The 17,771-nt window shown below is 42.8% G+C and overlaps 1 protein-coding gene across 6 annotated transcripts in view; it reads right to left on the reverse strand.

Annotated features, from left to right (window-relative positions):
• Positions 1–17,771, reverse strand: part of LOC126252976 (uncharacterized) — an 802,035-nt gene that overhangs the window by 103,531 nt on the left and 680,733 nt on the right. For all 6 annotated transcript variants that reach the window (XM_049954000.1, XM_049954001.1, XM_049953997.1 and 3 more), the window contains exon 7: positions 12,295–12,518. In XM_049954000.1, the coding sequence (XP_049809957.1) occupies positions 12,295–12,518 (224 nt within the window). The remainder of the gene's footprint in view (positions 1–12,294; positions 12,519–17,771) is intronic.

Here is a 17,771-nt window from a genome sequence, read left to right on the forward strand (position 1 = left end):
TATATCAAAACGTAAGTTCTCTTAAATCCAAGGAATACTTACAATATAATGAATTCTATAGTCTATGATCATCATGAAAAAGCGCACATAACATTTTAAGTCCACTTAACTTCCACGTTTATCATTTGGACATTGCTTCTCTACAGCGCAAACTTGGCTTTGAAGGAATTCGAAGCTCCCGTGCCTATCTCACATGTTGCCCCCAAATGCTTCTGTCTTGTACTACATATAAAATACATATATAAACCTCGTTTTTCTCATCTTCTAATATATACAATGTTTATGTGTCCACAATATTTATGGCAGCTTTTAGTCTACTTAAAATGGTCTAATATAAAGGCCAAAACCAGTAATGGACCCATTACAGTTCCCAACAATAACTTGCAAGGCTTCTGTTAATTAAAGGCTGCATAACTGAATATTTCGACCATAAAGGACGGTATTATGAGGGATGCGACTGTTGATAAATAAAAATAAAACAGCTTTCTGCGTCAGTCACTTGTTTATTTTGCTACTACGCGTCAGGTCCTTTCACTGTAGCAGATCAAGGTAGTGTAGGTGATGTTGCGTCTTTTGATAATGATCAAAGCTGTCTATGTAGAAAAGGTGCTTTTGGGGTTAGAGACGTGAATTTATGACTGTGAACTATACTTACAGGGGCGATAAAGTCGTAAAATTTCTGCATACTGCCTCCTGTTGTATGTGCTCTCCAAGGTACATTATGTTTAAATCGTCACTTCAAAGATGTTGTACACTACCTACAAAGATAAAAGTTGGGGACACTGTTGAAGGCTGTGGAGAAATAAGATGGCAGCTAATGGTAATCAATACGTCCTCTGTCGCATAAATACGGTTGCAGCTAATGGGAATCAAGACACCCGTATCGGAATCAATCCGGGGTCATCCATCAACTTGTCTAACTTACAAAGTTAAAATTGTTTGTGCGACAGTTATTCCTGTTTCCTACTCTTGTGTAATTTATTTGGTACTTAGAACTAGTGTAAATTTAGTTTTACTACCTGGTGGCGTAGTGGAAACTATGTGGGCGCTGTTGTTTAAATTTTATTTATATATATTTTATAGAAGTACCCTGAGTTATTGCAAGTTAAAACCAAATTATGTACCTGTGTACATTATTTCCTGGCTGAGATTTCCATTTTACTTAATATCATGTTAAGCTATTTTAATGAGACAACCGCTACCACTTATAGGGAGATCAAACAATATTTCTCTGAATCACCAAAATATTGTATTTGGTAAATGGATCATTACTTGTCCTGACCTGCTGTGTTTACAGGTATTAATCGATGTGTTAACTAAGTGTTTATTTATGCTTGATGCAATTTTTTTCCGGAACATGCGGTACCTGAAATGTTTTTCTGTCTTTTCTAGCGGCACCTGAACCCATACTGTGCTTTACTGAATTTGAGACAGAAGCTCTACACAATATTACATTTTCAAACCTCAACAGAAAATTGCTCAGATTTCAAATACTAAATGTATATTGCCGATATTCTGGCTTTCATTTGATTTTGTCAAATTTCACCACATAAAAAGAGGAAAACGTTTCTTGCTGCACTAAATGTTAAAGAAAGTTTTTTTCTGGGTGACGCGTTATGTTCTTGAGCTCTGTGACCTTACTCCTCCCAGCTCCTTGCTTCAGTTTGTTTTAAAAATTTATCATTTTCATAAAAACATGTTAGCAAACTGTGACAGATGCGTGGTGAAAAAAGGAATCGGCAGGAAATTTTGCATAACAATTCCTGTTTCAGTGATATTTCATGGAAGATAGTAGTGGGATGGAGGACTCGTGGACTAAGGGTTCTGCACAAGCTTAATTATGTATACAGACAGTTCACCCATCACAGGAATCTATCTGGACGTTTGTTTTCCAATTATCGACAGTACTACTGGAAAGATATCGGTGCCGGGAATTGCAAGAGTTTCGAGAATGTTTTAATTTTAATTTTGAAGTCGTATGACAAATGAAAAACAAATTTTCGTTTGATATAATTACAGATTAATCCTTTACGGATTTTTTCCCTGTACTTGTACTGTTAAACCTTGCTTCTTGCCAAATTTCATGATAGTAGGTCAACGAAAATTACTCTATAGGTTTTGACGAGTGAGTTTGCGACCGTCAAAATATGTGACATTAATGGTCGTATCTTTTAACTGAATTGACGTAGAAGCTTATATTTATTACAATACTAAGAGACTGTAAGCCTTCTTATGCAATATATATTTCAACGTGATATATCTACCTATTCCTGAAAAAAGGGTCTTAACAGACGGACGGACAGGCAGACAGTAGGACAATAAAGGACAACTTTAAAAAAATCACAAGGTCCACATTGTTTCCTTTATTTGTAATGTGAAACCTTGCTTCTTTCCATATTTCATGATTCTAGCCCAAAGGGAACGACCCTATAGGTTTTGATCAGTGAATCTGCGAGCATAAAAATATGTGACAAATGGCTCTGAGCACTATGGGACTCAACTGCTGTGGTCATAAGTCCCCTAGAACTTAGAACTACTTAAACCTAACTAACCTAAGGACATCACACACATCCATGCCCGAGGCAGGATTCGAACCTGCGACCGTAGCGGTCGTGCGGTTCCAGACTGTAGCGTCTTTAACCGCTCGGCCACTCCGGCCGGCAAAATATGTGACATAAACGCCGTATCTTTTGATTGCAATGTCTTCTAGAAGCTTTAATTTTCCACACCGTCAAGGGACCGTAGACAGTATGTGACATAAATTTTAAAATGATACTTATGCCCATTCCTGAGGGAGATTTTTAAGAGTGGGACAGACAATGTGACCCTATCAGGTAGGGAACCTCAAAAACGGCAAAAAAATGCAACGAAAGCAATTGAGGTAGTCATTGCCTCTTAATACTGAAAGCTACATAAGAGTAACCGAAACTAAGGACGTTGACGTTTTTGATAATTCGTTAAGAAATATTTCGGATTTAGTAATTACTGCAGGATCTACACAATTTTTGTTTCAAGTCTCACTGTTCCTCTAGGGTTGATATGTTAGAGAGTGAAGATTAGTTCAAATGGTTCAAATGGCTCTGAGCACTATGGGACTTAACATCTGAGGTCATTAGTCCCCTAGAACTTAGAACTACTTAAACCTGACTAACCTAAGGACATCACACACATCCATGCCCGAGGCAGGATTCGAACCTGCGACCGTAGCGGTCGCGCGGTTCAAGACTGTAGAACCTAGAACCGCTCGGCCTCAAAGAGTGAAGATTAGTGACTGTATGTTCACCCAAGAACAGCATATAACTAATCTGTTAACAGAAGACGACATTTGCGATGAGTCAGGAAACTTTGTCAAACAGGAGTTGTATACTACCATTCTTTCTTGAGCAACATCATGGTGCGTCTATTTCAGCGCACACTTTGCTCATTTTCTGCGTAACGAAATACGCGTTGCGGTAATAACAGTTTTTTAATGCTTCCACTGTCCGACACCATATTTTCTACTTTGTGCAGACGCTGTAATTAAACCCTCTCGCAAGATAGCGCATATAAATGTTCGTAGCAGTTGGTGTTTAACATCATGTAGTTCTTTAAAGAATACCGAATAGTACTATCAACAGCCGCTATGAAAACCTTTAATTATTGTTATTAGTTTCGATTACTCGCAAATCACCATCTGCCATCTAAGGCACAGAAACGAAGAGAGAGTGTAAAGCATGAAAGACAAATGGTGTACAACTTTACGACATCCAATAATAAACGTAAAGTTTTCATTCGTAGTGTTTATGTAACTGTAAACATGAGGTTTAAAACAGTCTCAGAAGATCAAATGTCGTCAACAATGAAACATACTGCCCAACACCATTAACGGTCCCTTTTTTTGAAACCCCATCATTTTCTTCCATCGCGTCGCAGAAGCTGGTTCGAAGCTGACTACAACCCTCCTCTGTGAATGTGCTGAGAGTGGCTTCTGTGACGTCATCCTCGAGCTTTTCAACCAGCAAGATGCCGCCGTGTTTTTTTTTTTTTTTATTTATTTATTTATTTATTTTTTTTTTTTTTACTGTGGTATACAGAGTAGAACCATCAGGGATGCTTCAAAACTATTCGACGTAATTTGGACTTCATTCAAAGCGGGAAATGCTGTTTATCAAAGGGGAGAGGCAGAGCTCAGGAATTTATGTAGTGTGTAATGCGTGTTAATGATGTCACACGGACACCAAATTTCACCACAATTCTACCCAAGAACACCGTGAACGTGTCACGTCTCACACCTTCTCTTGATGCCTGTGCGACTGAGATCAGAACTGCGACGTGCAGCGTTGAAATCACGTGTTTTTCTTACAGGTTGCTAGGAATGCATTTCAAACACACCGCTGCTCAGAATTGGGTAGGAAAGGCCTCAAGACGTATAACGAACACACCCCTTCACCTGGGGCGTTCATTTTCACACATTTCGCAGTCGAAAACAACAGTTTTCTGTGCGATGAGCAACAAAACGACGCTCCTGAAAACATTTCAAACTGCAGGCATCCATCCAGATGATTCAGAACTTTTCTGTCTTGGGGATACAACCTCAGTGAACGTCCTCTCATCCTTTAGCAGCTTAGAATGACCAGGGTTTCTGCTCTGGTATACAGAGTGGGATCATTTGGGATCCTCCAAAACTATTTGACGAAATCCGAAAGTTATTCGAAGCGGAAAGTCGTGTTTATGCTTCTTCTCCCTCCTTTTCTGCACTATTATGATGTAAAAGGCCAAAGCGTCTCTCCTCTAAGAGGCCCCACTTCTGGAACGTACTCGGTGGTAGTCATGCGCTGTTGTTGCGCATTTTAAAAATGTACCTGTGCGAAGTCAAACCTTCCACTGGTTCCTAAACGCCGGAGTGATAGGCAACCCCTAAAACGCCCCTCAGATTTCTTGTACAGCCAGCAGCGTAGTTGCACCCAGTTGCTTTGCTTTGATGCATGTTAAAATCATTTTTAAAGTAAAGAAAGGTACACATTTGGATTTTTATGATTTATTTTATGAATTCACTGTATTTTCACCACCTGTGGCAGTAATGACAGCCTGGCATCAGGGAATACAGCTGTGGATCAAGGAATTGACAAAGGTTTGGAGAATGTGGTTCTAGATGTATTGTAATGCATCAGCTAGTTGCTCAACTGTTCCTACCCTGGGATGTATGCACGTTACCCTTAACACACAAAATCCCAAAAATTTTCAATTAGATTTCAGTCACAGATATTGGCAAGCCCTTCCACCAGGAGTTTGTCCACTGCATTGAGATGATCTCAGATTATCCAGGCAATGTTAGGCCGAGCGTACCCTGTGAAAATCAGCCTCTGGAACGACGAATGGCTCTACTACAATAGTGCTGGGCATTCAATTCTAGATGTGGCATGATGACTACGAACATTTTCTTATTTCGTATACTACGTTCTCAAACCAAGACAGAGCCACCCCCCAACACAGTCTGCTGAGAAATGACGTCCGGATGATTCCTCGCCTTCACATTAGGATGCCAAGAACAGGTCCTGCTGTTACGTCCCTCCCTGGAGAAGCGTGACTCACCTGTGAAGAGCACCAAAGTTTCTCTTTTCCACCAACCTCAATTTCGGAAGATATTCACGCTATAAGGTTTTTTAACTTTTTGTTTTAATTTGAGCTTGCAGCCGATCGTCATCAATTACACAACACGATGTTTCGACTGGGCACCTGCCAGTCATCCCCAGGTGAGCTTTCGAAGATTGAAGAAAGTGTCCTCCACAGAGCACATTGTATTCCACACGTGTACAAAAAAAAAAAAAAATTGTGGCAGACTGACCACGCTGCATGGTCGCAGTGCCGTAGGAAATGCAAGTGCGAAACACCGCTGTTCTCTGCGTTGCCGCCAGCTGCAGCCACCGGCCCATTCTGAGATCTTCGGTTTGAGAAAATCGGAGGAGGAGGAGGAGATTAGTGGTTAACGTCCCGGCGTCAGTGAGGTCACTAGAGGTGGACCACAAGCACGGATTGGGGAAGGATGGAGAAGAAAAGCGGCCGTGCCCTTTCGAAGCAACCATCCCAGCATTTGCCTTAAGCGAATTAGGAAAATCACGGAAAACCTAACTCAGGATGCCCAGAAGCGAGACTGAACTGTCGTCCACCAGAATTTGTGTCCAGCGTGCTAACCGGTGCGCTATCCCGCAAGTGGTAAGATGATAGGATTCCATGCATTATCCAGCTAGTAGCTACTGTCACGGTTCCCTATATTTTCCCCATGCGTATTTCTGTAGAACTTTTAATAATGGAATCCCAAATAGCCAAAAATGTTTTCTTATACTCCATCGAATATGGTGGACATGCAATGTTTGCTAGTAACAGACTTGCATTATTGCTGAAGACGAGTGCAGCATTGATGTTCAGGGAGCATTCTACCACGGTGCGCGTAGTCCGGTCTATAAAAGCCATACCACCCTGTCCTTCCACCATAACAAACTGTCCTTCACTGACAGAGACAGGGAGGCAGCCTTAGATGCTGGGCGGAAAACATCTTTCACTTGAAAATTGCGGATAATTCTAAACGAAGGAAAGCCAGAGATTTTTTTGCTCTTCGCATAATCAATTTCCTGGTTCTTGGGTTTAACTGATAGTGGCCTGTTATCTGCCAGGCAGTTTATCCATTTTTCCTGTAACGCTCTCGGTAGGTGGTGAGGTCTTTAGGCAAAATATCTGCGTCTGAGACTGTGTGGACTTAGTGCGCAAGTATTTTAATGGTTCAAATGGCTCTGAACACTATGGGACTTAGCTGCTGAGGTCATCAGTCCCCTAGAACTTAAAACTACTTATACCTAACTAACCTAAGGACATCACACACATCCATGCCCGAGGCAGGATTCGAACCTGCGACCGTAGCGGTCGCGCGGTTCCAGACTGTAGCGCCTAGAACAGCTCGGCCACCCCGGCAGACGCAAGTATTTTAAGCATATTAATAGTTAGCGAAGGGCGATGAAAACTAGATGATCGTAAATACAGGCCAGGGTGTGGGGGCTTACAAGTAACTGAATGCAACAGAAAGGCAGAAGATAATCAAATAAAATGGTTCAAATGGCTCTGAGCACTATGAGACTTAACAGCTGAGGTCATCAGTCCCCTAGAACTTAGAACTACTTAAACCTATCTAACCTAAGGACATCACACACACCCATGCCAGAGGCAGGATTCGAACCTGCGACCATAGCAGTCACGCGGTTCCGGACTGAAGCGCCTAGAACCGCACGGCCACCGCGGCCGGCTAGAAGATAATCTTTCTCCATTAATAATGTTCCGGATTGTTATGCCGTGGTCGAATGGATTTCACCTTAAAACCAAAACCCGACTGTTGTGACTTGGCAAGACAGCCAAGTCACAATGAGAGGAAGCCGAAATGCACGCGTTTAAACTCACGCAGGCTGGCGTGAGGTCTGAAACAGGATACGTAATGAATGCTATAAAGAAAAGTACGTAGCTGCTGGAATACTTAACTTTAATCCACAATTGGTGTACATCGCTCTTGTACAGATATTGTGGTGTCACCGCTAGACACCACACTTGCTAGGTGGTAGCTTTAAATCGGCCGCGGTCCATTAGTACATGTCGGACCCGCGTGTCGCCACTGTCAGGATCGCAGACCGAGCGCCACCACAAGGCAGGTCTCGAGAGACGTACGAGCACTCGCCCCAGTTGTACGACGACTTTGCTAGCGACTACACTGACGAAGCCTTTCTCTCATTTGCCGAGAGACAGTTAGAATAGCCTTCAGCTAAGTCCATGGCTACGACCTAGCAAGGCGCCATTAGTTACTTCATGAATCTAAAGAGTCTCACTTGTATCATCAAGAATGCTGTATACCAAAGGACGATATAAAAGTTAAGTGTTCTAGTAGCTACGTTCTTTTCTTTATCACATTCATCACGTATCCTGTTCCAGACTTCGCGCCAGTCGGCGTGTGTGTACGTGTGCCCTTTCGGCTACCCGTCTCTGTGGACTGGCTGCCTTGTCAGTCCACTACAGATATAATCTCCATTTCAATATACTTGGTGACGGCGCCTTGCTAGGTCGTAGCAAATGACGTAGCTGAAGGCTATGCTAACTTTCGTCTCGGCAAATGAGAGAGTATTTGTCAGTGAACCATTCCTGTCTAAGTCGGCTGTACAACTGGGGCGAGTGCCAGGACGTCTCTCTAGATCTGCCGTGTGGTGGCGCTCGGTCTGCAATTACTGACAGTGGCGACACGCGGGTCCGACGTATACTAATGGACCGCGGCCGATTTAAAGGCTACCACCTAGCAAGTGTGGTGTCTGACGGTGACACCACACCGACGTTTCGTCCCCATCTGTGGACATTTTCAAGGGGGGACAGTACCTTGTTTTTTTGAATGTCCGGTTCACACCCTGGCTCGCTACTGACGACAAAAAAAATAAAAAATAAAAAAAAATCCGCTTCCGCGCAATGGCGTGACGTCACATATTTTGAATACGCGGGCGCAATTGGCCTCTAGTACTATGGAAGCCAGGCCCTGACGTCTTAACATATGCTCTACCATCCTGTCTCTTCTTCTAGTCAGTGTTATCCATGCAGTCCTATCCTCGGCGATTCTCTAGAGAACCTCTTCTGCACAATATTGCGATGTTATCGCACGAGACACGCCATTGGAGTAAGTTGTTTGCCTTTCGGAGTAGCCTCTGTATTTATATTTACCAACTGGCGAGGACAGAGCGAGCCCGCTGACGTCAGAAAGCAAGTGCATTCTTTCCCGAGTGTGGCTAATTTTGAGAATGCGATAGCGGGTAGCCGTGCACCGGATACACACATCTCGCATGCGTCCAATCAGCCACGTCGACCTCTGAAGACAGGTCAAGGCGAGCGGAAACTGTGAGGCCCACGTTTTCACTCACTGCTAACTACCAGAACGAATTTAGCATGCATTTTAGAATTAAGAGAATTGAAAGGAAATCCTCTACAATCGTCACCCACACCGCACAGATAATACCGCTCTTTCGCGTATTCAGGGTGGTCATAATTAAACTTTCAAAACGCCGTAGAAATAACACCACTGGTCAGAATGATGTCAAATTGCAACGGAATATTATCGGAGAAGGGGGAAAACGTATGGAAGAAGAAAAAAATATGGTGAAAATTAATCAATAGATGGCGCTGTATGTGTCAGAATACGTAAATGAAAATACTCGTCATGCGCACGACCCATTGAAATTGGTATAAATACGCCGGCTACACGGCTTTTCCTTGTTTAGCTTCTGTGACGCTCGCTATGACTGTCTCAATGCAGGATCACACTCTGCTGGTAAAGCTGTATTACAAGAATGATGACTGTGCACACGTCGTTCTGCAGAAGTTCCGGACACTGAAGGGTTTGAAAAAAGGCGTTGGTCCGATGACTGCCGTGGGTCTGGAGAAAATTATTCGGAAATTCGAAAAGACGGGTTCTTTTGGTGTGCAGCCTGGTAGAGGGAGGAAACGATTTGCTTCGACGTCAGTGGATGCAGTGGCCATAGCAGTGCAGGAGAAGACGGGTGGTGGTGTGCAAACGTGTAGTGCATGGAGAATTGACTGAACATTGGAAATATCCGTGACCACGGTGCGTAAAATCCCACAAAACATCCTTCTTCGTTATCCATTCAAAACTACCCATGTGCGCGAGTTGCTTCCTGTTGACCTGCCAGCAAGAGAGACCTCTGCTTTAGAATTCCTTGCTCTCATGGAAGTGGATAATCATTGGTCGTGCAAGTTTTGTATATAGACGAAGCCCACTTCCATCTGACAGGATTGTCAATACACAGAATTGTCGAATATCAGCAACGGAAAATCCACATGCAAATCAGCCAGTACCACTTCATCCTGAAAAGGTCACTGTGTGGTGCGGGTTTACGGCATCATTTATCACAGGGCCATATTTTTTTGAAGAGACAGGTGCTTCCGGTCCTGTTACCTGTACCGTCACTGGTAAGCGCTATGAGTGTCTTTTGCGCAACCACGTCATTCCAGCTCTCCAACAGCGTGGATGTGTGGATGGGATCATTTTTATGAAAGATGGCGCACCTCCACACATTGCAAATCCAGTTAAGCAGCTGCTGAAGGGCCATTTCGGAAATGCTAGAATTATCAGCCCCCTTTTCCCTACAGCCTGGCCGTCCCAATCACCTGATCTTAATCCGTGTGACTTCTGGCTGTGGGGCTATCTGAAAGATGTGTTCAGTGTTCCGCCTGCAAACTTAGCTGCACTGAAGGCACGCATTGCGCAACTCATTCTGAACGTGGCCCCGGAAACCCTTCGATCAGTTGTGGAATATGCTCTTTTTCGATTTCAACTTGTTGCAGGAAACGAGGGACAGCATATTGAACATGTTTTGGGCCAGTCACACGGAAATTGATTTTGATTGATGCCTTTTATGCGGTTTTTGTCCTCAAGACAATTAAAACCTCGTGTGATTTATGCTTTTTATGCGGTTTTTGGCCGCAGGACAATTAAAAGCTGATTTTTCCCATCCGATGAGATATGACCTTGCCGTGGTGGATGGGCTTACATAACTAATAGTATCACACCTGTACACCCACAAACAGAGTAGTACAGCTTGTTTAACGTCAAACGTGCACCTTAGGCATTCTTGTACGATACATTTGTCATTTGTAGTCGACCACTATTAAATTATGATGCTTACAGCGCGATCTATTGCTACCCTCTGTAACAATTAATTTTTCTTCTGCCATACGTTTTCGATAATATTCTGTTGCAAGTTGACGTAATTCTGACCATCGGTGCTATTTCTACAGCGGTTTGAAAGTTTAACTTTAATTATGATCACCCTGTACATTGGAATTTATTGATTAATTAGACCTATCTTATCGATGGATTAAGTGCGGTGAGTAGAAAGGAGGAAGAAAAACAAACCTGTCGCGTTTCAGTAGGTTCAAGTACGATGCTTCCAAGACAACTCGTTAAGCCGTCAGCACACGGACCGTGCATCCGAACGTTAAGCGTTGAGCGTGCCGTGTTTCCGACGTATAGCGTGGAATAGCACGTTCGGGAGTCTTTCCGCACGTGCAGAGCAATATGTGGCATGTCAGATATTCTGAGCGTGCGTCTGAGCGTTGACCAATGAGAGGGCACATCGCCACCTACGTCACAAGCACGCCGTCTCCCTTCAGTACAGAGTTGTGAGGCGCCATATTGGCATTCATTTCAAGCCTATATGTATAGATGCCGTTTCTGAGCACCAGCAAATTGAGAATCACTGGAAAACCCGTTGTTAACTGTGTGATTCGTTCCAATAAAATAATGAGAAACATCATATTCGTGTCAAAAGAATTATTGTGACTTGCATATTGTTGGAGTAGGCTATTTGAAGGCAGCTACACACTGAAGATCCACCCAAAACGCATTGCTCTTGGTACAATTTGTTATAATTAAATTTCAGTTAGTAACATATCTACGATTAAGGTTTCCAGCAAAGGGAACATAATATGATTAGATGCAGAAGTTGAGTTCTTGGTTTAGCGTAATGAGTAATGGATTGTTTAGGAGGTGGGCGATGGTTCGCGTCTTGACTTAGCCAATTTTTTTTCCCTTACATTCGCGTTTTTATTAGGTTCTGATACTTTATTATTAGTTTAATATAAGTATGTACTATAATATTTGATGTTATGTAAATATAAGTTCACCTTTTTTGAGCGGTGACTTTGTTCGATTGGCTTAATCTACAGGACAACTTGCGCTATTTGTATAAAGACATTTTGCTCCTTTTTCTTTTACGCTTCATAATTCACATGTTGCAAAGATTCTGCTACTGGGTAGGAACAGTGATCAAGTAAGACTGAACTTGGAGTTTTACTAAAATATGTTAATGATGAAATAATGTTTATCTTATGCAGAGAAGTATTCCAAATTTGTACGGCACTGTTTGTAATGGAACTTTTATAAGCCTGTGTCCTTATTGATAGGACTTGGTATTTTCCTTTTCCTGGACGACGGAGGAAATGTGCGTTTTCATAGAACTAACGTGGGAATTTTACGCGCGCCCGTTGAGTAAACAGAGTGATTTACGAACTAGAAACATCCCTCAACTGCCGCTGGAGTGCGTTGCGATCGCGTATACCTGAGCATTCAGCAGCACGTTGAACTTGGCACGCTCAACGTTAACGTTCGTCAGCACGGTCCGTGTGCCGACGGCTTTAGGGATCACCTTCTCCCGGGCTCCACTTGGCAGAGGAAACAGTAGGGTTGTTTGGACTAGCGCCATACCATCTCAGCCAGCTCACCTGTGGTGTAGAATTTTGCCTCGGCAGGTGGTCCCCGGCAGCCGCGGCGGTCCACCACACTGACCTGCACCAGGTACTGCACGGGCTTGTGGAGGTCCCCCTCCAGGCGGTGCTCCAGCCGCAGGGCGCCGCCACCAGCACCACTCCAGTTGCCAACGTCCAGCAGCACCTCTGGCCCGAACTCGAACCAGTTGGGTAGAGGGCTCACTATCTCCGTACCCAGCCTGCGACACCATCACACCGCTACTATAATCTCACATCTAGTCGCAAATATACAGAAGCATGTATATGTATTGACTGCTCAAACAACGAATCTTAAGTACAAGCGCCGTGCGGTCTAAGGCGCTGCAATCATCGACTGTGCGGCTGATCCCGGCGGAGGTTCGAGTCCTCCCTCGGGCATGGGTGTGTGTGTTTGGCCGTAGGATAATTTAGGTTACGTAGTGTGTAAGCTTAGGGACTGATGACCTTAGCAGTTAAGTCCCACAAGATAAGATTTCATACACATCTGAACTTTTTTTTTAAGTACAAGCATCGCTGTGAGGAGACGCGATCACAAAGTCATATCAGCGCACACACGGCTGCAGAGTGAAAATCTCATAATATTTCTGTATTTGATGCAAAATTCTGATGATGAGGGACGCATCATATTCCTACTTGCACAAGGTAACTACTCAAAGTCCTCTTACAAAATAGGTAGTCAAACCTCATTTCTGGGCGTCTTTTGGGACCTTAATTTCTCTCTCTCTCTCTCTCTTTATTTTTCTGACTGCGATGCTGGAATTCAGTAGATACGTAAATCTCGATATTGAAGGAAACAGGTGACTTCTCACCAGTCTTTCAAGGCATTTTACGAACTTTTTCTTCCATTAAACTCCATGTACACCCGCGTTGTAACTTCGCTATCATTCAAAAAAATTGTACAAATGACCGTCAAACTTCCGTCTTACCTGCACTATTTAGCAATTTATTATTACTTCACTACATGAATAGATTCAGCCATTTAGCTATTTTGATGTGATGCATGTAAAGTGAGTATGCATCAACCAACTTGTAAGCTAGTTTGGTATGTCACGCGAAGTAAATAGCAGTGTTTCTGTCTTAGTGTTATCATGGAAACATTTATCACACGTGTTATTAGCATTCAGGAGCCTACTGTTTACCATTGTAGTACCAGGTGACGCTATCCTCCTTGCTGGCTCTCTTTGGGGGGATCGTTCCTCGATATGAAATCAGATGGCGATTTGGAGACTGAGTTTGTGCGACTGCCTGAAAGAAACAGTTTTCCATACTTCACCCCAGGCTGCCTGAATTGCTAGCTGAAACAATATGAAACGTGCTGAATTCATGAAGCATGTATTTTTAATATAAATGGTCCTTAACTGGATTCAGTATTGTTGAATGTTACAAAGTTTTGCCAGTTAGTTTCATAAAGTTCCAATATTTTCAGAAACCCAACCCATTAACATTTCTGAATCATTGTTTTGACGTAATGTTGCAAAGTTTCTTTCATCGACAATTCCTAAATGCGTTTAGAATACTACTACAGTCAAGGATAAATTACGGTTCATTATAATTAATTTTGTAGCAACAATAAACGACATTGACGATGTTGCAGACTAGCGCCTTGTCGACGATCAGTCCAACAGAGACAGAACATTTAGCTAAGAGAAGCTGGGAATAGGGAACAGTCACCACACCGCTGGTAACAATAACGCAGCAGCTGTAGAGATTTGCAAGAATTGCCGTCAGTTAACATAAAAACGGTAGGTATTTGCACAATTTTGAACACACCAGATTATACGCAAAAATTGGGTAGCTTAGAACATACACTCTGGGAGATGTAAGGACATGCACCTGACAGAATGAAAGTGCAGGCACAATATGTTAATAGCACAGATGGACTGAATCCGTGGATAAACTTAAGGTCCGCAGCTCGTGGTCGTGCGGTAGCGTTCTCGCTTCCCGCGCCCGGGTTCCCGGGTTCGATTCCCGGCGGGGTCAGGGATTTTCTCTGCCTCGTGATGACTGGGTGTTGTGTGATGTCCTTAGGTTAGTTAGGTTTAAGTAGTTCTAAGTTCTAGGGGACTGATGACCATAGATGTTAAGTCCCATGGTGCTCAGAGCCATAAACTTAAGTGAATTTCAATAACAGGAGACTGTAGAACTTCACATTCACATGTTTCATCAGAATGATTTTACAGTGACTATAATTTGACAGATCCATTCATGTAACGTGGAAACCTCTAGGCAGCAATAATTCCAGTCACCGATTTGGTAAGCGGACGAATTTAGTTGACTGATGTCATGTTCACGGGAACTTAGGTAAGACGACCTGAGATGCACCTGGAAAACATGCTTTACTGTCTAACGTATTTGTAACCAAAAAGATATTTTCGTGAAATTGTAGGACCAACCCACTTCTTGGCGGGGTCACCTTAGTTTCTACAAGGTTTACGAGTCAGTGTTCCAGCTAGGCTTCGACAAAATTTCAGGCAGCCCACTGTAAGCACTGCAGCTGCACGTGTTTTCTTCTGACATTCAAAGAGGGTATTAGCCTTCATATGAATCTGATTAAAATACAAAGCTGTTGCACTAGTCCTGGTTTAACTCTCTCCCACTCGCACTGAAGTGATACGAGGGGTAATTCTCTCTGCGAATGTCACAAGGAAGAAGAAACAGATATAAACCATTGTTATTTTCGTAATAAATGTTTCGAAGCTTAGCCAGAATCAATACTATTTACTCATCTTGTGGTGTTGCAGTTCTTCTTCTTATGTCCGTGCTTGCTATGAGAATTGGACGAGGAATTCCGCCTTATGCAAGAATACCTTTTTGTGTTTTATTTTATCCAGACATGTTTCAGCACTTTTTGTCCTATCTTCAGCGGGTTGTTTTTTTATTTCCTTACTGGAAAATTGTTGTTATTTATTAACATTTAGCGAAACTTTTGGTACATAATATTTACAATTGTGAATGAATAATTGTTGTAAAACATTGTACAACATTTGTTCATAGTTCAGAGTTGATGTAGGTATTAACGATCTGATGCACTGTGTGTTGTTCATAACATTGTCTGAAGTTCTATTTATATCTCAATTGGCAAAAGAGTGAAAATGGTCCAAATGGCTCTGAGCACTATGGGACTCAACTGCTGAGGTCATAAGTCCCCTAGAACTTAGAACTACTTAAACCTAACTAACCTAAGGACAACACACACATCCATGCCCGAGGCAGGATTCGAACCTGCGACCGTAGCGGTCGCGCGGTTCCAGACTGTAGCGCCAGAACCGCTCGGCCACCAGCGGCCGGCCAAAAGAGTGAATTTATGCATTAGTTTAGATAGCTAACATGATGCTGTTGGACATTGGTGTTGGTAGCTAGTCTGCTACACAACGTAAAACTTATCATCTGCAAACAGCAAAACACAGTTTTTATTTTTCTGTTTATTATGCATTTACAAACGGAAATGAGTATATATCACGCTTTTTGTGTGTAATTTACGGCTTTGATGTAGTAGTGCTTCTGATATGTTGTTGGCGAGATGAATAGGCTGATTTCGTGGTCTATGGTCGCTTGACACTTAACAGGCAGAACTTTCCCCGCTATTACGTGTTGTTGTGGGTGTGTAGTATTCATTTGTTTCCTAGCGTTTGTGGTTGGGTGAGGGGCGCGAGTTTGAAGTGTATTTGGCGTTTGTGGTGTTTGGTTTGTGTGTGTGTGTGTGTCTGTTTGTGTGTGTCTGTGTGTGTGTTCAGGACAGGGGCAGAGAGAGAGAGAGAGAATGGGTGTTTATTTTTTCCTCATGAGTAGTTCTGCTGTGGGTGTTGTTTGTATAGTTGTTCTATTGTGGCGAAGAGGGATTTATTGCACAGTGATGTGTATTCATTAAGTAGTTTCTTTCCTTGCGCTACTGATTTTTGGATGCGACAGTTTTCTTCTATAGTTAATTTTTGATATAAGCTGCTACTAGTTTTAAGGATCAGTAAGTCGGTTTCAATGTTTGGGTTGGGTGGTGATTGTGTACTATCAGGTGATCTGCGTATGTTCAGTGTGAGCCATTGTTGCCCATTCTCTCTCTCTCTCTCTCTCTCTCTCTCTCTGTCTGTCTGTCTCTCTCTCTCTTTCTCTGCCAAAGTCCTCAATAGACACGCACGCGCACGCGCACACGCACACGCACACGCACACACGCACATTCACACAAACGAAACACCACAAACGCCAGATACACTTTAAACACGCGCGTCTCACCCAGCCAAACACGCTACGAAATGGATGAATACTGCACAGCCACAACAACACATAATGGAGGCGAAAACTCTGTCTATGTTTTGAAAAACCGGAGAAAGTGCAGCGATCATGATCAAGTTCTGCCTGTTAAGTGTCAAGCGACCATAGACCACGAATTCACCCTATTCATCTCGCCATCGACATATCAGAAAGCACTATTACACACAAAAAACCTGAAATGTACTCACTTCCGTTTGTAAATGCATAATAAACAGAAAAATAAAAACTGTGTTTTGCTGTTTGCAGATGAGACGTTGTACATGGTGTAGCAGACTACCTACCAACATCAGTCTCATATAAGCTATCTAAATTAATGCACACACCCACTCATTTACCAATTGAGATATAAATAGAACTTCAGACACAATGTTATAAACAACACACAGTGCATCAGGTCGTTAATACCTACATCAACTGTGAACTATGAAGAAATGATGTATAATGTTTTACAACAATTATTCATTCACAATTGTAAATATCATCATCATCATCATCATCATCATTTAAGACTGATTATGCCTTTCAGCGTTCAGTCTGGAGCATAGCCCCCCTTATAAAATTCCTCCATGATCCCCTATTCAGTGCTAACATTGGTGCCTCTTCTGATGTTAAACCTATTACTTCAAAATCATTCTTAACCGAATCCAGGTACCTTCTCCTTGGTCTACCCCGACTCCTCCTACCCTCTACTGTTGAACCCTAGAGTCTCCTGGGTAACCTTGCTTCTCCCATGCGTGTAACATGACCCCACCATCTAAGCCTGTTCGCCCTGACTGATACATCTATAAAGTTCATTCCCAGTTTTTCTTTGATTTCCTCATTGTGGACACCCTCCTGCCATTGCTCCCATCTATTAGTACCTGCAATCATCCTAGCTACTTTCATATCCGTAACCTCAACCTTGTTGATAAGGTAACCTGAATCCACCCAGCTTTCGCTCCCATACAACAAAGTTGGTCGAAAGATTGAACGGTGCACAGATAACTTAGTCTTGGTACTGACTTTCTTCTTGCAGAAGAGAGTAGATCGTAGCTGAGCACTCACTGCATTAGCTTTACTACACATCGCTTCCAGCTCTTTCACTATGTTGCCATCCTGTCAGAATATGCATCCTAAGTACTTGAAACCGTCCACCTGTTCTAACTTTGTTCCTCCTATTTGGCACTCAATCCGTTTATATTTCTTTC

Source organism: Schistocerca nitens, chromosome 4, assembly GCF_023898315.1.
Source record: "Schistocerca nitens isolate TAMUIC-IGC-003100 chromosome 4, iqSchNite1.1, whole genome shotgun sequence".
Lineage (NCBI taxonomy): Eukaryota > Metazoa > Arthropoda > Insecta > Orthoptera > Acrididae > Schistocerca > Schistocerca nitens.